The sequence below is a fragment of the Camellia sinensis genome, chromosome 9, assembly GCF_055761805.1.
Source record: "Camellia sinensis isolate YWXY chromosome 9, ASM5576180v1, whole genome shotgun sequence".
NCBI lineage: Eukaryota > Viridiplantae > Streptophyta > Magnoliopsida > Ericales > Theaceae > Camellia > Camellia sinensis.
In genome coordinates, this window is record NC_138969.1 from 134,296,896 (window position 1) to 134,311,016 (window position 14,121).

Genomic DNA, 14,121 nt, shown 5'->3' on the forward strand with positions numbered 1-14,121 from the left:
TTACTTTTTCATTGTTTCTAGTAGGCACATCCAAGGGTAAGAGAGGACATGGGAAGTCACGAAGCCTCAAATTAGCCAAGCTAAAAAATCAAGGGGTGCGATTGCCTATTCAGATTTGCAAGGTTAGTGGACGACCATATGGTGAAGCATCTGAAAAATTTACCAGTGAATTAGGGATTGTCACTAGGAAATTTGCCTCACAAAATGTGCCATTGTGGACCGATATTAGCGAAGAGGATAAAGAAACATTGATTGCATACCTTCAAGTAAGTGGTACATTCTGCTAGAAATTTCATTTTTGTTTGTTATGGTTTAACAGTGTATAATTTTGTAATCTCGGGCTCATTTTCTGTTAATATAACAGTGCCTATTTATTATAACAATGCATAACAGTGCATAATTTAACAGTGCCTATTCAATATAACAGTGCATAATTTAACAGTGCCTATTCAATTTTTGTTTGATATAGTATGATATGAAGGTTTTAAGTTTACCAATGAACCCTATGCTATTGAATATATCCTCAAATTGATGCACAACCGATATAAGAACTATCGCCATGACCTATGATAATGCTTTAGAAGTTTCCCTACAATGGGATCTGCCCTTGCAGATCCACCTGAAAATATGGAAAAAGAGGTGTGGAGGTTCTTGTGCAAAAAGTGGTCAGACATGGACTATAGGTAACTTTGTAATCTTGGGCTAATTTTCTGTCAATATTCTTAAATGATTCTTGATTCGATTCACAAAATTTGATTCGATTCAATTTACGTTTAGCCACCACTTTCATTTGTCCCCAAAACTAAGACTTTTAGAGACCAATTTGTATTGTCTCAAAAATTAATTTTTGTCTCCATAACTGCTTCTTTTGCCCTGGACTGTAATTAGACTTTTAGAGACAAATTTTGGTTGTCTCAAAATCAAACTTTTTGCAATCATATATATTTGTCTTTAAAAGTCTATTTATAGTAGCAAATGCAAAATTGTCTCTAAAAGTCATTTTTTGGTTTTTCCGAAAGGGCCATTTGGGACAAATTTCGCGACGGAGAAAATTAGTTGGCTAAAGTTTTTCCTAACAAATATTACACTTTTAGGGACGGAATAAATTTGTCCCTAAAAAGCTGATTTCCTTTGGTGACAGTTTTTACTAGTGTTTGATGAAAATATTAATTATTATAGGATCTATTTGATAATATAGTCATTTATCAAGACCTACATGTCCCTTTAAATATTGTTGATCTTCAACTAGCCATGGCTTAGTTTTATTCTAGTAATTTTAGTTGGTTTCTTTGCTTTATTTATTTTGGTTGCACTGTTTTGAAACTTGCAGCTAAATATTCCCATTGTTGTCCTGCTAAAAAGGAAAAAAAGAATGTTAAAGTAATTCCTGTAGTAAATTTCATATAGGAGGTGGCTTTTCATTTAACTAACAAAACATTATTTCGAAAATTAAAAAAAAAAAAATGAAATCCACGTGGCTTCACAAAAATTGTGATGGGAGAACTAGTGAAGAATAAACTAGAAAGAATTACAGAGAATTGTGCTGTTACAATGGTTGGGAGAAAAGGAGAAAAAGCTGTGTATTTTATATATATTGAAATTGAATAACATACAATAAGAGAAGCCTTTATATATAGGCTGAAAAGAAATCTAGATAAGTATAGAAGAAGATAGAGATACAAGGAGATAGAGATAGAAGGAGAAAAGATGAGATATATCTAATACAAATAATAAATTTAAAGGTAATATACATTAACATTAACAGCCACCCCTCAAACTCAAGGTGGGTAAGTATCAACCAACTTGAGTTTGAAAACTAGATCACTGAAACAACCAAAAGAATGAGCCTTGGTGAAAATATCAGCAGGTTGATCAGTAGAAGAAATATGGAAAAGATGAACAGTGCCACGTGTAACATGCTGTTGAATGAAATGACAATCAATCTCAATATGTTTGGTGCGATCATGGAAGATGTCATTGTGAGCAATCTGAATGGCACTCTGATTGTCACAATAGAGAGAGGTAGCACTAGGGGAAGGAAATACCCATATCAGGAAGCAGCCAGCGAAGTCACAAAAGTTCCTGAGTAGTGTCAGCAAGAGCGCGGTATTTAGCTTCAATACTAGAGCGAGCAGTGAGGGATTGTTTCTTGTTGCGCCAAGTAAGAAGAAAATCCCTTAAGAAACAGAAACTCGTGGTGGAGCATTGATCAGTAGGATCCCTAGCCTAAACAGCATTAGAAAAGGCACGAAGCTCAAGAGTAAAGTGAGCAAAGTAGTGGAGTCTATGGAACATAGTGCCTTTGAGATAGCGACGTATGCGAAGTAAAATAGTATAATGCGGGGTGTGGGGAGCAGACATGGATTGACTAACAAGATGGACAACATAGGAAATGTTAGAACGAGTCACAATGAGATAGACAAGACTACTTACCAGCTAGCGTTAAAGAGTAACATTAGAGAGAAGATCCCTATCTAGAGGAGTGAGACGAGTCTGAGGATCAACGGGAGTAGAGGTAGTCTTGCAATTGGTAAGACCAGCATGTGCCAGAAGATCGGATGCATATTTGGCTTGTGACAAATAATAACTAGTGGAATCATGAGAGATTTCAAGCCCTAGGAAATAATTAAGAGTACCAAGGTCCTTCATCTCAAACTGTCGGTTGAGAAATTGTTTGAGGCTAAGAATACTAACCACATCATCATCGGTGATAATGATATCATCCACGTAAAGAAGAAGAAGAGTGATGCCATGAGTAGTAGTCCAAACAAATAGAGCAGAATCATATGAGTTGGAGGTGAAGCTGAAGTCATAAATGGTAGAGTTGAACTTAGAAAACCAAGCTCGTGGGGCTTACTTGAGACCATAGAGAGCATGCTATAGTTGGCAAACCTATGAGCCGGATAAGCAGAGCCAGGAGGAGGTTGCATGTAGACCTTCTCAAGAAGATCACCATTAAGGAATGCATTTGTGACGGCCATCTAAAAAAGCTCTCAGTGGTGAGCAGCAGCAACAACAATCATGCTACGAATAGTGGTAAACCGAGCAATATGAGCGAAGGTCTCCTCATAATTAATGCCATATTCCTAGGTGAAGCCCTTTGCAACAAGACAAGCTTTGTAGCGTTCAATAGAACCATCAGAATGGGTCTTGATTTTGTATACCCATTTGCAACCAATCGCAGTCTTTCTAGGAGGAAGATCAAGCATATCCCAAGTATGAGTTTTTGCTAAAGCATGTAGTTCACCAGCTATAGATTGCTGTCAAAGCGGATTAGTACAAGCCTCACGATAGGAGGTAGGTTCATAAGTAGAAAAGGCAGTAGACCCGATAATATAATCACAAAGATGAATAGGTGGTTGAGTTACCTTATGAGGAAGACTTGTGGGAAGATCTGGTTCGAAGGTAGGAGAAGAGCTATAAGGTGCAATGAGAGGTGGACCATCAGGGAGAGCAGTTTGGATAGGATCAAGTGTCAGCAAAGGCGTCTCTACAAATGAGGAAGCTGCATCAAATTCATTAGAGAAGAGATCTATAGAAGGATTAGTAAACATGATGGAAGTAGAGAGGGAGGGTAAGTGAAAACAATCCTGCTGCAGATGACCAGGACCAATTTTGTTGCAGTACCAATAGGGTCTGACTAGGTAATGAACCAGAAGATGAGTAAAAGGAAGGCCCCGATTCTGACAATAAATGCAGGCAGTGGATCGCTGGCTCGACATGGAAGAAGTTCGTGACTGAGGACTAGCAAGAACATAATCTACATGAGGAGTCTGGAGGGTACCGAGATGAGTCTCCTAAGATAATAGCTCTGAAATAGCCTGCTCAAGAGTGGGCAAGGGAGTGCGATGTAGGAGAGATGTACGCACGGGCTCAAAATATGTAGTGAGAGCCATGAGAAATTGAACCAATCGCTGCTGATTACGATATGTAGTAAATAAAGCAACATCATCAGTGTGAGGGGCAAGACTGACCAGTTGGTCCTAAACAGAATACATTTGAGAAAGAAAGTCATTAATAGACTGACCAGTGTGTTGCGCATGCAATGAAGCTAACTCTGAAGTTGATATTGATAGGCAAGACTGGTAGTCTGGTATCGTTCTTTCAAAAAATTGCAAATGTCTTGAGTAGGAGTGGTAACAGAGTCAAGCTAAAAACATCCAAACTGAAGACTAATAGAAGTAATAGAGGTATTCCGAAGCCAAGTAATGATCTGGAAGTTCTTATTGTCCCAATCTTCTAATCTGTCTTCATACTTAGCAACAGTTTCAGCGGCCTCTTTCACTAGTTTGGTCACATCCCCGGTGATAATAATAGCCTTTTAGGAAGGAAGACATGGCTTGGGCTCACAGAACATAATTGGAGCCATCAAGAATAACAAAAATTGGACGGGAGGCATCATGGCGATCCATAATAACATTATGGTAGGACTAAATAAATAGAAACAGTACTGTAGAAGCAAAATCAAGTAAAACAGAGCGTACTAGTAAGTCCGAAAGATCGAAAATAGCCAAAAAAAAGGAGCAAAATCACCTAAAAATAGGCAAAATAAAGAGAAAGACTAGAGATGACGTTAGCAAGGGGTGGGTGATGTTAGCAGAAGACGCGGCGTACTTAAGCAGAACGGAGGCACGACGTAGGAGAGCAGAGAAGGCGCGTGATGCACAGTAGCAGGACAGCGCACGGAGGACGCAGGAAGGGTCGTCAGGCTGACGTGAGCGACAATTGAAGGGCGCGTGAGGGCACATGTGAGAGTGACGACGAAAGACATGGGCATACCGACGATAAAAATGGCACGCGAGGGCGCATGTAGTGGTTTTTGGCGACGGGCCTAGTGGCGTTCGAACTGAGAGAGAATTCCGAGCACGAAGATAAAAAGTTTGTAAAATTTTGGTCAACAACGATGATGAAACAATGTTGTTGAACAAAGAATGGTGTAATCTGAAACCCTATGCTTTGTGCTTTGATAATGCCACTGTGTACGGACAATAAGTAAGAGAAAAGAGGAGCTAGGATTTACGACATGTGCTCTGATACCATGTTACAATGGTTAAGAGAAAAGAAGAAAAAGCTGTGCATTTTATATAAATTGAAATTGAATAACATACAATAGCAGAAGCCTTTATAAATATATAGGTTGAAAAAAAATCTAGATAAGAATAGAAGGAGATAGAGATAGAGATACAAAGAGATAAAGATAGAGGTATAAGGAAATAAGATGAGATATATCTAATATAGATAGATAAGTATAAAGCTAATATACATTAACATTAACAGGTGGAATGCGAATGTATGTTATTACTGTTGTCACATATAAAGCAGGTGAGTAAAAAATACAAGGGTAAATTAAACTTTCTTCTTTCGAAATTTTAAGAAAATATAATTAATGTGATTTAAGGATATTTTTAAATTGTTTTTATATTTTTTTATTATCATGTTTTATTTATAATGTGATTTAATGACGGAGAGCCAATTATTGTTGCTGACCCATGGAGTGATGCTTCTAGGCGGGTTCTCGAATGTTTTGCAAAATTGAAAGAGTCACGTAGAAATACTTTTTTAAAAGATTATGAGTCTTATAATGGGACCCCCTGTTTTTTTTTTTTTTTTTTTTTTTTTTTTTTTTTTTTTTTTTTTTCACCCACACATTCTGTCTGCTAGGTCGTCAAGGTCTGCTGCTGAGAGTTGGTCGTAAAAGTCATCCCCATCTCCCATAGGTGGTTCATCGTACCATTCTTGATCATTCTCTCCCATCACCGGTGATTCATGAGAGACGCCATGCTGATAGTTAGGGTACTGACTTTCATCGACAAATGTCTCTTTGCTGAATGGATATGCTGGGATGGCTAAATTACAATGTATCTTCTGATGTCTATCTTCACACACTAGATGTCCATAATTTCCATTATAGGCTAAGAGAGAGTTGCTAGCAAATTTTCTCCATATATTGAGCTGGTCTTTGAGTGAAAATCTTCTGCATGGGCAGGGTATCCTATTGAGAAGTCCTGGGTATCCTGGGAATGTAGAGGTTCCTCTGAGGTACATTTTGTGTTTAGCTGGATTGCACCATATTCCCTTCCACTCTAGTAGTTTGCTATCTATCAAAGCTTCCACATACGGATGATGTTCTTCCATTACGCACAGTACTGCATGAGCAAGCTTGTGTCCAAAGTTATCTATCTGATCTGGATCTGGATCTGTGAAAATTAGTCTAGAGACAAAGCCGTAATCTAACAATTTTAGGGCTGTTAGATAACGAGTTTCGCCCCTAATTTCTATCTCCAACGGCTCGAATGTAGCTAAATTTATCTGGCAATGGCAAATGCTGAAGTCTAGGTTACACTGACATCTACCAAAATGTTCTGACCTCTTATTGCATTTTTCTTCGTCTAAGCAGGGTTGCTCTTCATCTTCATAGGTATAGGTCCATTGATAAGCTAGGCCGGGGCAGTCAACTCTTGCTATGGAGAGATCTTGAAGAAATTGCTGAATAATGACTAACTCGTTATTTCTGCTATCTCTGGCTAAGGTATAAATATAGGGTTTTAGGTCTTCCATTACTTGGCTTTTCTCACAAAAGGATCGAATGATAGAATGCTTGAAGAAATACATTCTAGCACTCAATTGGTCAAATTCCTTACTAGTGAGTTGTTTGATTTCTGGGCTAGGTAAGGAGGTAGGTGTTCTTTCTGGAGCTAATTTTTTAAGCTGGTTGGTTAGGGTTCGAACGGTTGCTCTCAATTGTTTTTCGTCGTCTCGGAGCTGGTCTAGCTCTTCACTGACCTTCTTGCCTTTATCCATAATTTTCTTGAAATTCCTGGAAAGGCCTTCACAATGTCTGCACATTTGGAGAGGATTCTGAGAATCTATCTAAGGATTAGAACTACTGCTGCCTGTACTACTGCTTCCAATTGTCTGGCTAATAAAGTAACTGGTTCCTATTTGTCTTCGGGCATAGGTACTGGCTAACTCAAAATCATAAAATCCTTTAAACTGAGGTGTGAGAAAATATTTGACTAAAGGTTCTACTTCTATCTAATCATGGTAAATACCAGGCTTGGTTCCTTTAGCTACTACATAGAAAGAAAAACTTTTAGACAAGGGCTTGTTTTGGATTTTTGAAAAATATATACTGAGAGAGTTTAGGGCTGAAAGGCGCTTAGCTGGGTGGTTTTGACTGGTCCAAAGGTTATCTAAAAGACACTGTTGAACTGGGTCTAACTCAATCCCCGTTAAAGGTCTGAACTTGGTTCTGCCTTCATGAATGGGAAGAGAAAATCCCCAAAAGTTCATGGTCTTGCTGTTTTCCATTATTTGCACAAAAATTAAACTGGTTATCTTCTTTTTCTAAATAAATTTTTCTACTTAACCAGTCTGTTAATCTATTATCACTTCCTTTAATATGCTCAAATTTTACTTTATATCCTTGTCCTACTATACAATCTAAAAATTTTGCCCATCTTGTAGTACTTAATTTACGCTCGTTTAGTTTGTTATGAAATCTAACTATGGCTTCACAATCTGTCCTTATTGTAAAAGGTTTGTGCAAAAATAATTTAAATTTATTTATTGCGTATACTACTCCTAGTATTTCAAAATCTAGGCTGGTCATAGTTTTATATTTTTCTTTAAATTTTCCAGAACTGTATCTACAAATGCGTTCTTTATTTTTACTGTCATATTTACTGGGTTTAGCTAATAATATTGTTCTCCATCCTAATTGACTTGCGTTTGTTTCTACAACTATATATTCTGATTCTAAGGGAAGTTGTAGGTCTGGTAGATTTTTACAAATGTCTTTTATTTTTCTAACTAGAGCTATATCTTGCTGATTGAAATATTTTTGTCCTGTGGGTGTGGTCTTACTATAAAGGGGTCCTATTATTTTACTAAGGTTAGGAATATACATTCGTGCATAATTTAAAATTCCTAAAAAAGATTGAAGTTGTTTTGTTTCTTCAAATTTATCTGGATAGTCTAAAATTTTCTTGACTATATGAGGTTGTAACCTAATTTTTCCATCTCCTAGCTCCATTCCTAAAAATTCTATGTAGGGTTTATTTAATACCATCTTTTTCTTGCTGATTATTATTCCATTATTTATGAATTCTTCCAATGTTATATACAAATGATCTATGTGACTATTTTTATCTGGACTGAACACTAATATGTCATCTATATATACCAGTATAAAATTATATTTATTAAATATACTATCCATTTTACGTTGAAATATGGAAGGTGCATTTTTTTATCCAAAAGGCATAACTAGCCACTCATAATGTCCTTGAGGGCAACAGAAGGCTGTCCATGGTATGCTTTCCTTTTCCATTTTTATCTGCCAAAATCCTGACTTACAATCAAATTTGCTAAATATCTTTGCTGTCTGTATTCTATTTATGAGTTGGTCTTTATCTGGTATATTATATTTATCATCTTCTGTATTATCATTTAATCTTTTATAATTTATCACCATTCTAGCTTTTCCTCTTTTTATCTCTGCATGATTTCTAACCATAAATGCTGCACTCCTGTGCGGGCTATTGCTGGGTCTAATTACTTCTAGATCTAGTAATTCGTTAATCTGTGTTCTAAATTCTTCTATGTCTGCTGGTGTATGATCTATTTGTGCTGAGGTAATCCTATAATCTTTATTTTTTATATCTAGACTAGCTAAGATTTTATTTCTTTCCTAATATTTCATGGGCTGTTCTCCTAAAATTTCTGTTGTTTCAGCTAATCTTATTATCTCATCTAAATCATTTTCGGTTCTCCTGTATATGGGTTTTTTCTTTATTTTTCCTATTTTTGCAAAGATTAATTCTAAATTAGCTGGTTGTTTAAAATCTTCTAGGTTCCAATAATCTTCCTTATTTTCAAAATCAAATTCTTTTAAATCATAATTTTCTAAAGACGTATTTGATATCTCATTCGGTATATATTTTTGGGCTAGGTCGTGAAAAATATTTCTACTTGGAAATAAAAAAACTAGCGGGAACTGAATCTACTCCTATGGTACCACCACGTTTCGCACGTAACTCTGAGGAATGAGCGATGATGCTAAGGGCATAAGCTGTTGGGGTATGTACAGTTCGCTTGAAGAAACTAATGTTGTGTTGACTGAGTAACATGCCACCTTGTAAACTAAGGATGAAATTAACTCCTAAGGTGAAAGGATGATTCTGTCGGGTATTTCCAATCCAAACCTGAGGTAAAGGAAACCATTCTATATGCTGATCTTGAGAACCTAGATGATGAAAACTAATTTGTGCTCCATTGATGCAATGTGTGTATATCTGTTTAGTGCCGTCGGCTATACTAACTAAAGCTGGGGTTGTTAAAGTTGTGCTCTATCCTAGGGGAACTACTTGTTGTTCAATATATGATTTACTAGCTCCTGTATCTATCATGACATCTATACTAAGGGTTTTTGCTGCAAACTTGATTACACAAGAGATCTCAACTAGATTTGGTTTAGGTATAACCGGATAATTGAATGGTAAAGATGTAGTATCTGGTTGGGCTTTAGAGTATTGACTAAATGGTTGAGAATCAACTAGGTTGTCTAATTCTAATGAATTCATATGTTCTTCAATCAGTTTGTCTTTTAAAGGATACTTATTGTGAAATTGTTCTAGCTGCTGTTTAAGCTGTCTATTCTCTAATTCTAAACATTTTATGTCAAAACTAGTCTTAGTTTCTATCTCGTGTATTTGTATCTTAAGTTCTCTTACTTGTAGTTCTAGTTCTCTAATTGTTAAATGTAATTCTCTGCTTTCTAGACTATGATCTTCTTTAGTATTTCCTAATGCTATCTTATGTGTCATATTTAATTTTTCTAGACAGACTATACAATAGGTTATACTGCATAATAAACATTGAGCTCGTTTATCTTTAGCTGGAAACCAATTATAATAGCTGCACCTAGTGGTATCAAATCCTAATCCTATTTGAAAGTTATGCTGACATTCAGTATCTGCATTACATTCCATCATAAAGAAAGTATCTTGGGAAGGTGTTAGTCCTATTTCTTGGTTGAGTTGTCCTAAAAGATTATCTATATTAGTATCACTTTCTGAATCACTATCTGAACTTATGGCTTCTATTTGATATTCATAATCGCTAACTATACTATATACTTCTGAATCATCACTAGTTATGCTAACTATATGTTCTTCTAAGTCTTCTATAATATGTAGTCTTTCTATCTGTTTATTAGTATTTGGTCTTTGTCTTTTTGGGTAGTTTTTTGCAAAATGATTGGGTTCTCCACATATAAAACAATTGCATTTTTTACTGTTGGGTTTTCTAACATATCTTTGTTTTCTTTTATCTTTTTCTTCTCTGGGTAATTTCTTATAATTTGTCCTATTAAAAGTTCTACTTTTTCTAATGAATTTTAATTTTTTCCATGATTTTCTACATTTTTTCTTCCAATATTTTTCTTTTCTATATTTTTCCTATTTTTTGTATTTTTTCCTATTATATTCATCTTCATATTGCTGAGGAGTATATATTACACTGCTACAAAAGCCGTAACTTTGTTTTTTCAAGTTTTTCTGTATTTTAACTTCTATACATTTTTCTCTGAGTTTATAAAATGTAAAAACTATTCTAGGTCCTATTCCTAAAGTTCCTCTTATTCTTAACTCTCATGTGGCTATTTTTGCTGGTAAACTTGCATAATAAATTGACCATTTGTTTTCTATCTCTCTTCCTAATTCTCCTGGCAGTTTTCTAAAATATTTATTTCCTATTTCTTCATCAAAACTTTTTCCAGTTCTTGCTGCTATGGCTAAGTATTCTTTACTAAAAGGTACAATATATTTCCAACTTCATAATGTTATTTGGTCTAACTCAGTTAATGCTACGCTTTGAGCGGAATCATTTCCTCTAGAAGGATCATATCCTATAAGTATTTCTTTAATAAAATTTGCAAAATTCCACAGGTTATTTCCTAATTCTTTGAGCTGTTTAATTGTTTCTTCATATTTCCCCTTGAAAGTTAAATAAATATTATAAGCTGAATCTCCTAGAAGTGTCTCCATATATTCCCACATATCCGTTGATTCATAGGGACTAGTCATCTATGCTTTTACTGCATCTTTTTCCCATCTTTCTATTACTTCCTGCCATATCTGAGGGTCGAATCTAGCTAAATCTAAAAGGGTTCCTTGATTATGGACTGGCTGTAATTGTATACTCATATCTAGTTGTCTTTTAAAAAAGTATTTCTACGTGACTATTTCAATTTTGCAAAACATTCGAGAACCCGCCTATAAGCATCACTCCATGGGTCAGCATCAATAATTGGCTCTCCGTCAAAAGAAGACAAAATCCTTAGAAGATAGAGATTCTCCTCAGATATCAGGAAAATGCACGCCACAAAAAAGATTTTTGTAGATATTTTGTGAGTTTGTCAGTGATAAGGATTTTCTTTCACTCACTATTTTAATAAAGTGGATATCTCTTATTCTGCTTTATTAAAGAAAAGCTGTGAAAATCTTTATACGTGTCTTGTAATAAATTATAGTGTCAAAATTTTGTCAAAAAAGAAGGATTGAATGATATGCGATGGGGCCTAAAGTAGTACCCGATATCATTATCCTAATCTTTTATTGATAAAATTTATCTATATCCAGAATAGTGATTTAAGTCTAGCATATAATTGTATACATATATGTCTTGTCTTTATATGCATACAATTTTCCGTTAAAGTTTGCATATGTTTTCAAAAAGCCTAGAATCTAGGCTTGTAGGTTAGTCATAGGACATAGATTAGGGTTTTTGTTTTTATCTTTCTTTTGAGTTGTATAAATTGGCTTGCATGCCAACGAAGAAAGCAGAATGAAAAACACTTCACTCTGCGTTGTAAATTTTCCAACCCCTCTCAAAAACCTCTAAGTGTATTAAGTTTTTCAGAGTTTCAGGGTCTGTAATATAATCTTTGTAAGTATATTTCTTGTTAATATGAAGTGTGAGTAGTTTCTTTTTTTCCTTAAATATTTCGAAAGGGTAACTTCTATTCTAAAAATTTATTTTCGTTTTGGGAAAACTAAGTTTATGGAATGCTTGTTTACTCATTAATATTACATGCTTTGAACCTTCGTAATATTTTCAGTTTTCTATTTTGTTACTGAGTGACCTTAGCTGAAGAGCCCGTGTGAGCCATGGTTAGGCGTTGGAGGGCGAATTGTAGGCAGAAAGGGAAAAGTAAAAAATGGAAAATAAAAATATACTATATTGAACGAGGCTTAGTCTCAAGGTGGGAGTACATGTAATGAAAACAAACATAGCCTAAAAATAGTTTTTGCCATAGAAAAGAATTTTAGAATAAAAGTAGAGCAACTCGAGTAGAAATATTAAGGAAATATTGTCCATATAAGAATTTCAAAAAATCAAAAATTTGTATGCCCTTAGACGTAGACCTTAGAAATAAAAATTAAAAAATCAAAAAAGTATATGCCCTTAGACGAAGACCTTAGGAATAAAATTAAAATTAGTACTGAACTAATACAAGAATTAGAAGATCAAAAATTTAGATATCAGTTTCTTTTATCATTAGCTTCTAACAGATCTCTAGAAAATTACAGTTTAAAATTTTCTCAAATAAATAAACAGCTAACTATAAAACAAGAAGCCTTAAAGTTAGCCATACAACAGCTTGAAGATCTTTTAGCATAACTGTAGAATTAATTAGATAATTCTCAGCCCAATTCCAAATAGTGGTAAACCACTAACTCAACCCCCAAAAATTGGTACTTATGACTAACCTACAATTCTAGATTCTAGGCTTTTTGAAAACATATGTAAACTTCGACGGAAAATTCTATGCATATAAAGACAAGACATATATGTATACAATTATATGCTTGACTTAAATCACTATTCTGGATATAGATAAATTTTATCAATAAAAGACTAGGATAATGATATCGGGTACTACTTTGGGCCCCATCGCATATCATTTAATCCTTCTCTTTTGACAAAATTTTGATACTATAATTTATTACAAGACACGTATAAAGATTTTCACAGCTTTTCTTTAATAAAGCAAGATAAGAGATATCCACTTTATTAAAGTAGTGAGTGAAGGAAAATCCTTATCACTGACAGACTCACAAAATATCTACAAAATTTTTTTTTGTCTTTTCTTGGCATGCATTTTCCTGATATCTGAGGAGAATCTCTATCTTCTAAGGATTTTGTCTTCTTTTGACGGAGAGTCAATTATTGATGCTGACCCATGGAGTGATGCTTCTAGGCGGGTTCTCGAATGTTTTGCAAAATTGAAAGAGTCACGTAGAAATACTTTTTTAAAAGATTATATGAGTCTTGTAGTGGGACTCCCTGTTTTTTTTTTTTTTTTTTTCACCCATACATTTTGTCTGCTAGGTCATCAAGGTCTGCTGCTGAGAGTTGGTCGTAAAAGTCATCCCCATCTCCCATGGGTGGTTCATCGTACCATTCTTGATCATTCTCTCCCATCACCGGTGATTCATGAGAGACGCCATGCTGATAGTTCGGGTACTGACTTTCATCGACAAATGTCTCTTTGCTGAATGGATATCCTGGGATGGCTAAATTACAATGTATCTTCTGATGTCTATCTTCACACACTAGATGTCCATAATTTCCATTATAGGCTAAGAGATAGTTGCTAGCAAATTTTCTCCATTTATTGAGCTGGTCTTTGAGTGAAAATCTTCTGCATGGCCAGGGTCTCTTATTGAGAAGTCTTGGGTATCCTGGGAATGTAGAGGTTCTTCTGAGGTACATTTTGTGTTTAGTTGGATTGCATCATATTCCCTTCCACTATGGTAGTTTGCTATCTATCAAAGCTTCCACATACGGATGATGTTCTTCCATTACGCACAGTACTGCATGAGCAAGCTTGTGTCCAAAGTTATCTGTCTGATCTGGATCTGTGAAAATTAGTCTAGAGACAAAGCCGTAATCTAACAATTTTAGGGCTGTTAGATAACGAGTTTCGCCACTAATTTCTATCTCCAACGGCTCGAATGTAGCTAAATTTATCTGGCAAAGGCAAATGCTGAAGTCTAGGTTACACTGACATCTACCAAAATGTTCTGACCACTTATTGCATTTTTCTTTGTCTAA

The 14,121-nt window shown here is 35.2% G+C and overlaps 1 protein-coding gene across 10 annotated transcripts in view; it reads left to right on the forward strand.

Moving 5' to 3' along the window:
• Positions 1-14,121, forward strand: part of LOC145798767 (uncharacterized) — a 31,861-nt gene that overhangs the window by 3,217 nt on the left and 14,523 nt on the right. For 3 of the 10 annotated variants that reach the window (XM_082887697.1, XM_082887696.1, XM_082887692.1), the window contains one exon: positions 25-266. Coding sequence is in view for 4 of the 10 variants with exons in the window: in XM_082887692.1 (XP_082743818.1) it covers positions 25-75 (51 nt within the window). In the remaining 6 variants the exon portion in view is untranslated. Of the gene's footprint in view, positions 1-21; positions 449-469; positions 499-14,121 lie in introns of those variants that run through there. The other 7 variants (XM_082887698.1, XM_082887693.1, XM_082887695.1 and 4 more) reach the window with 5 other exon arrangements.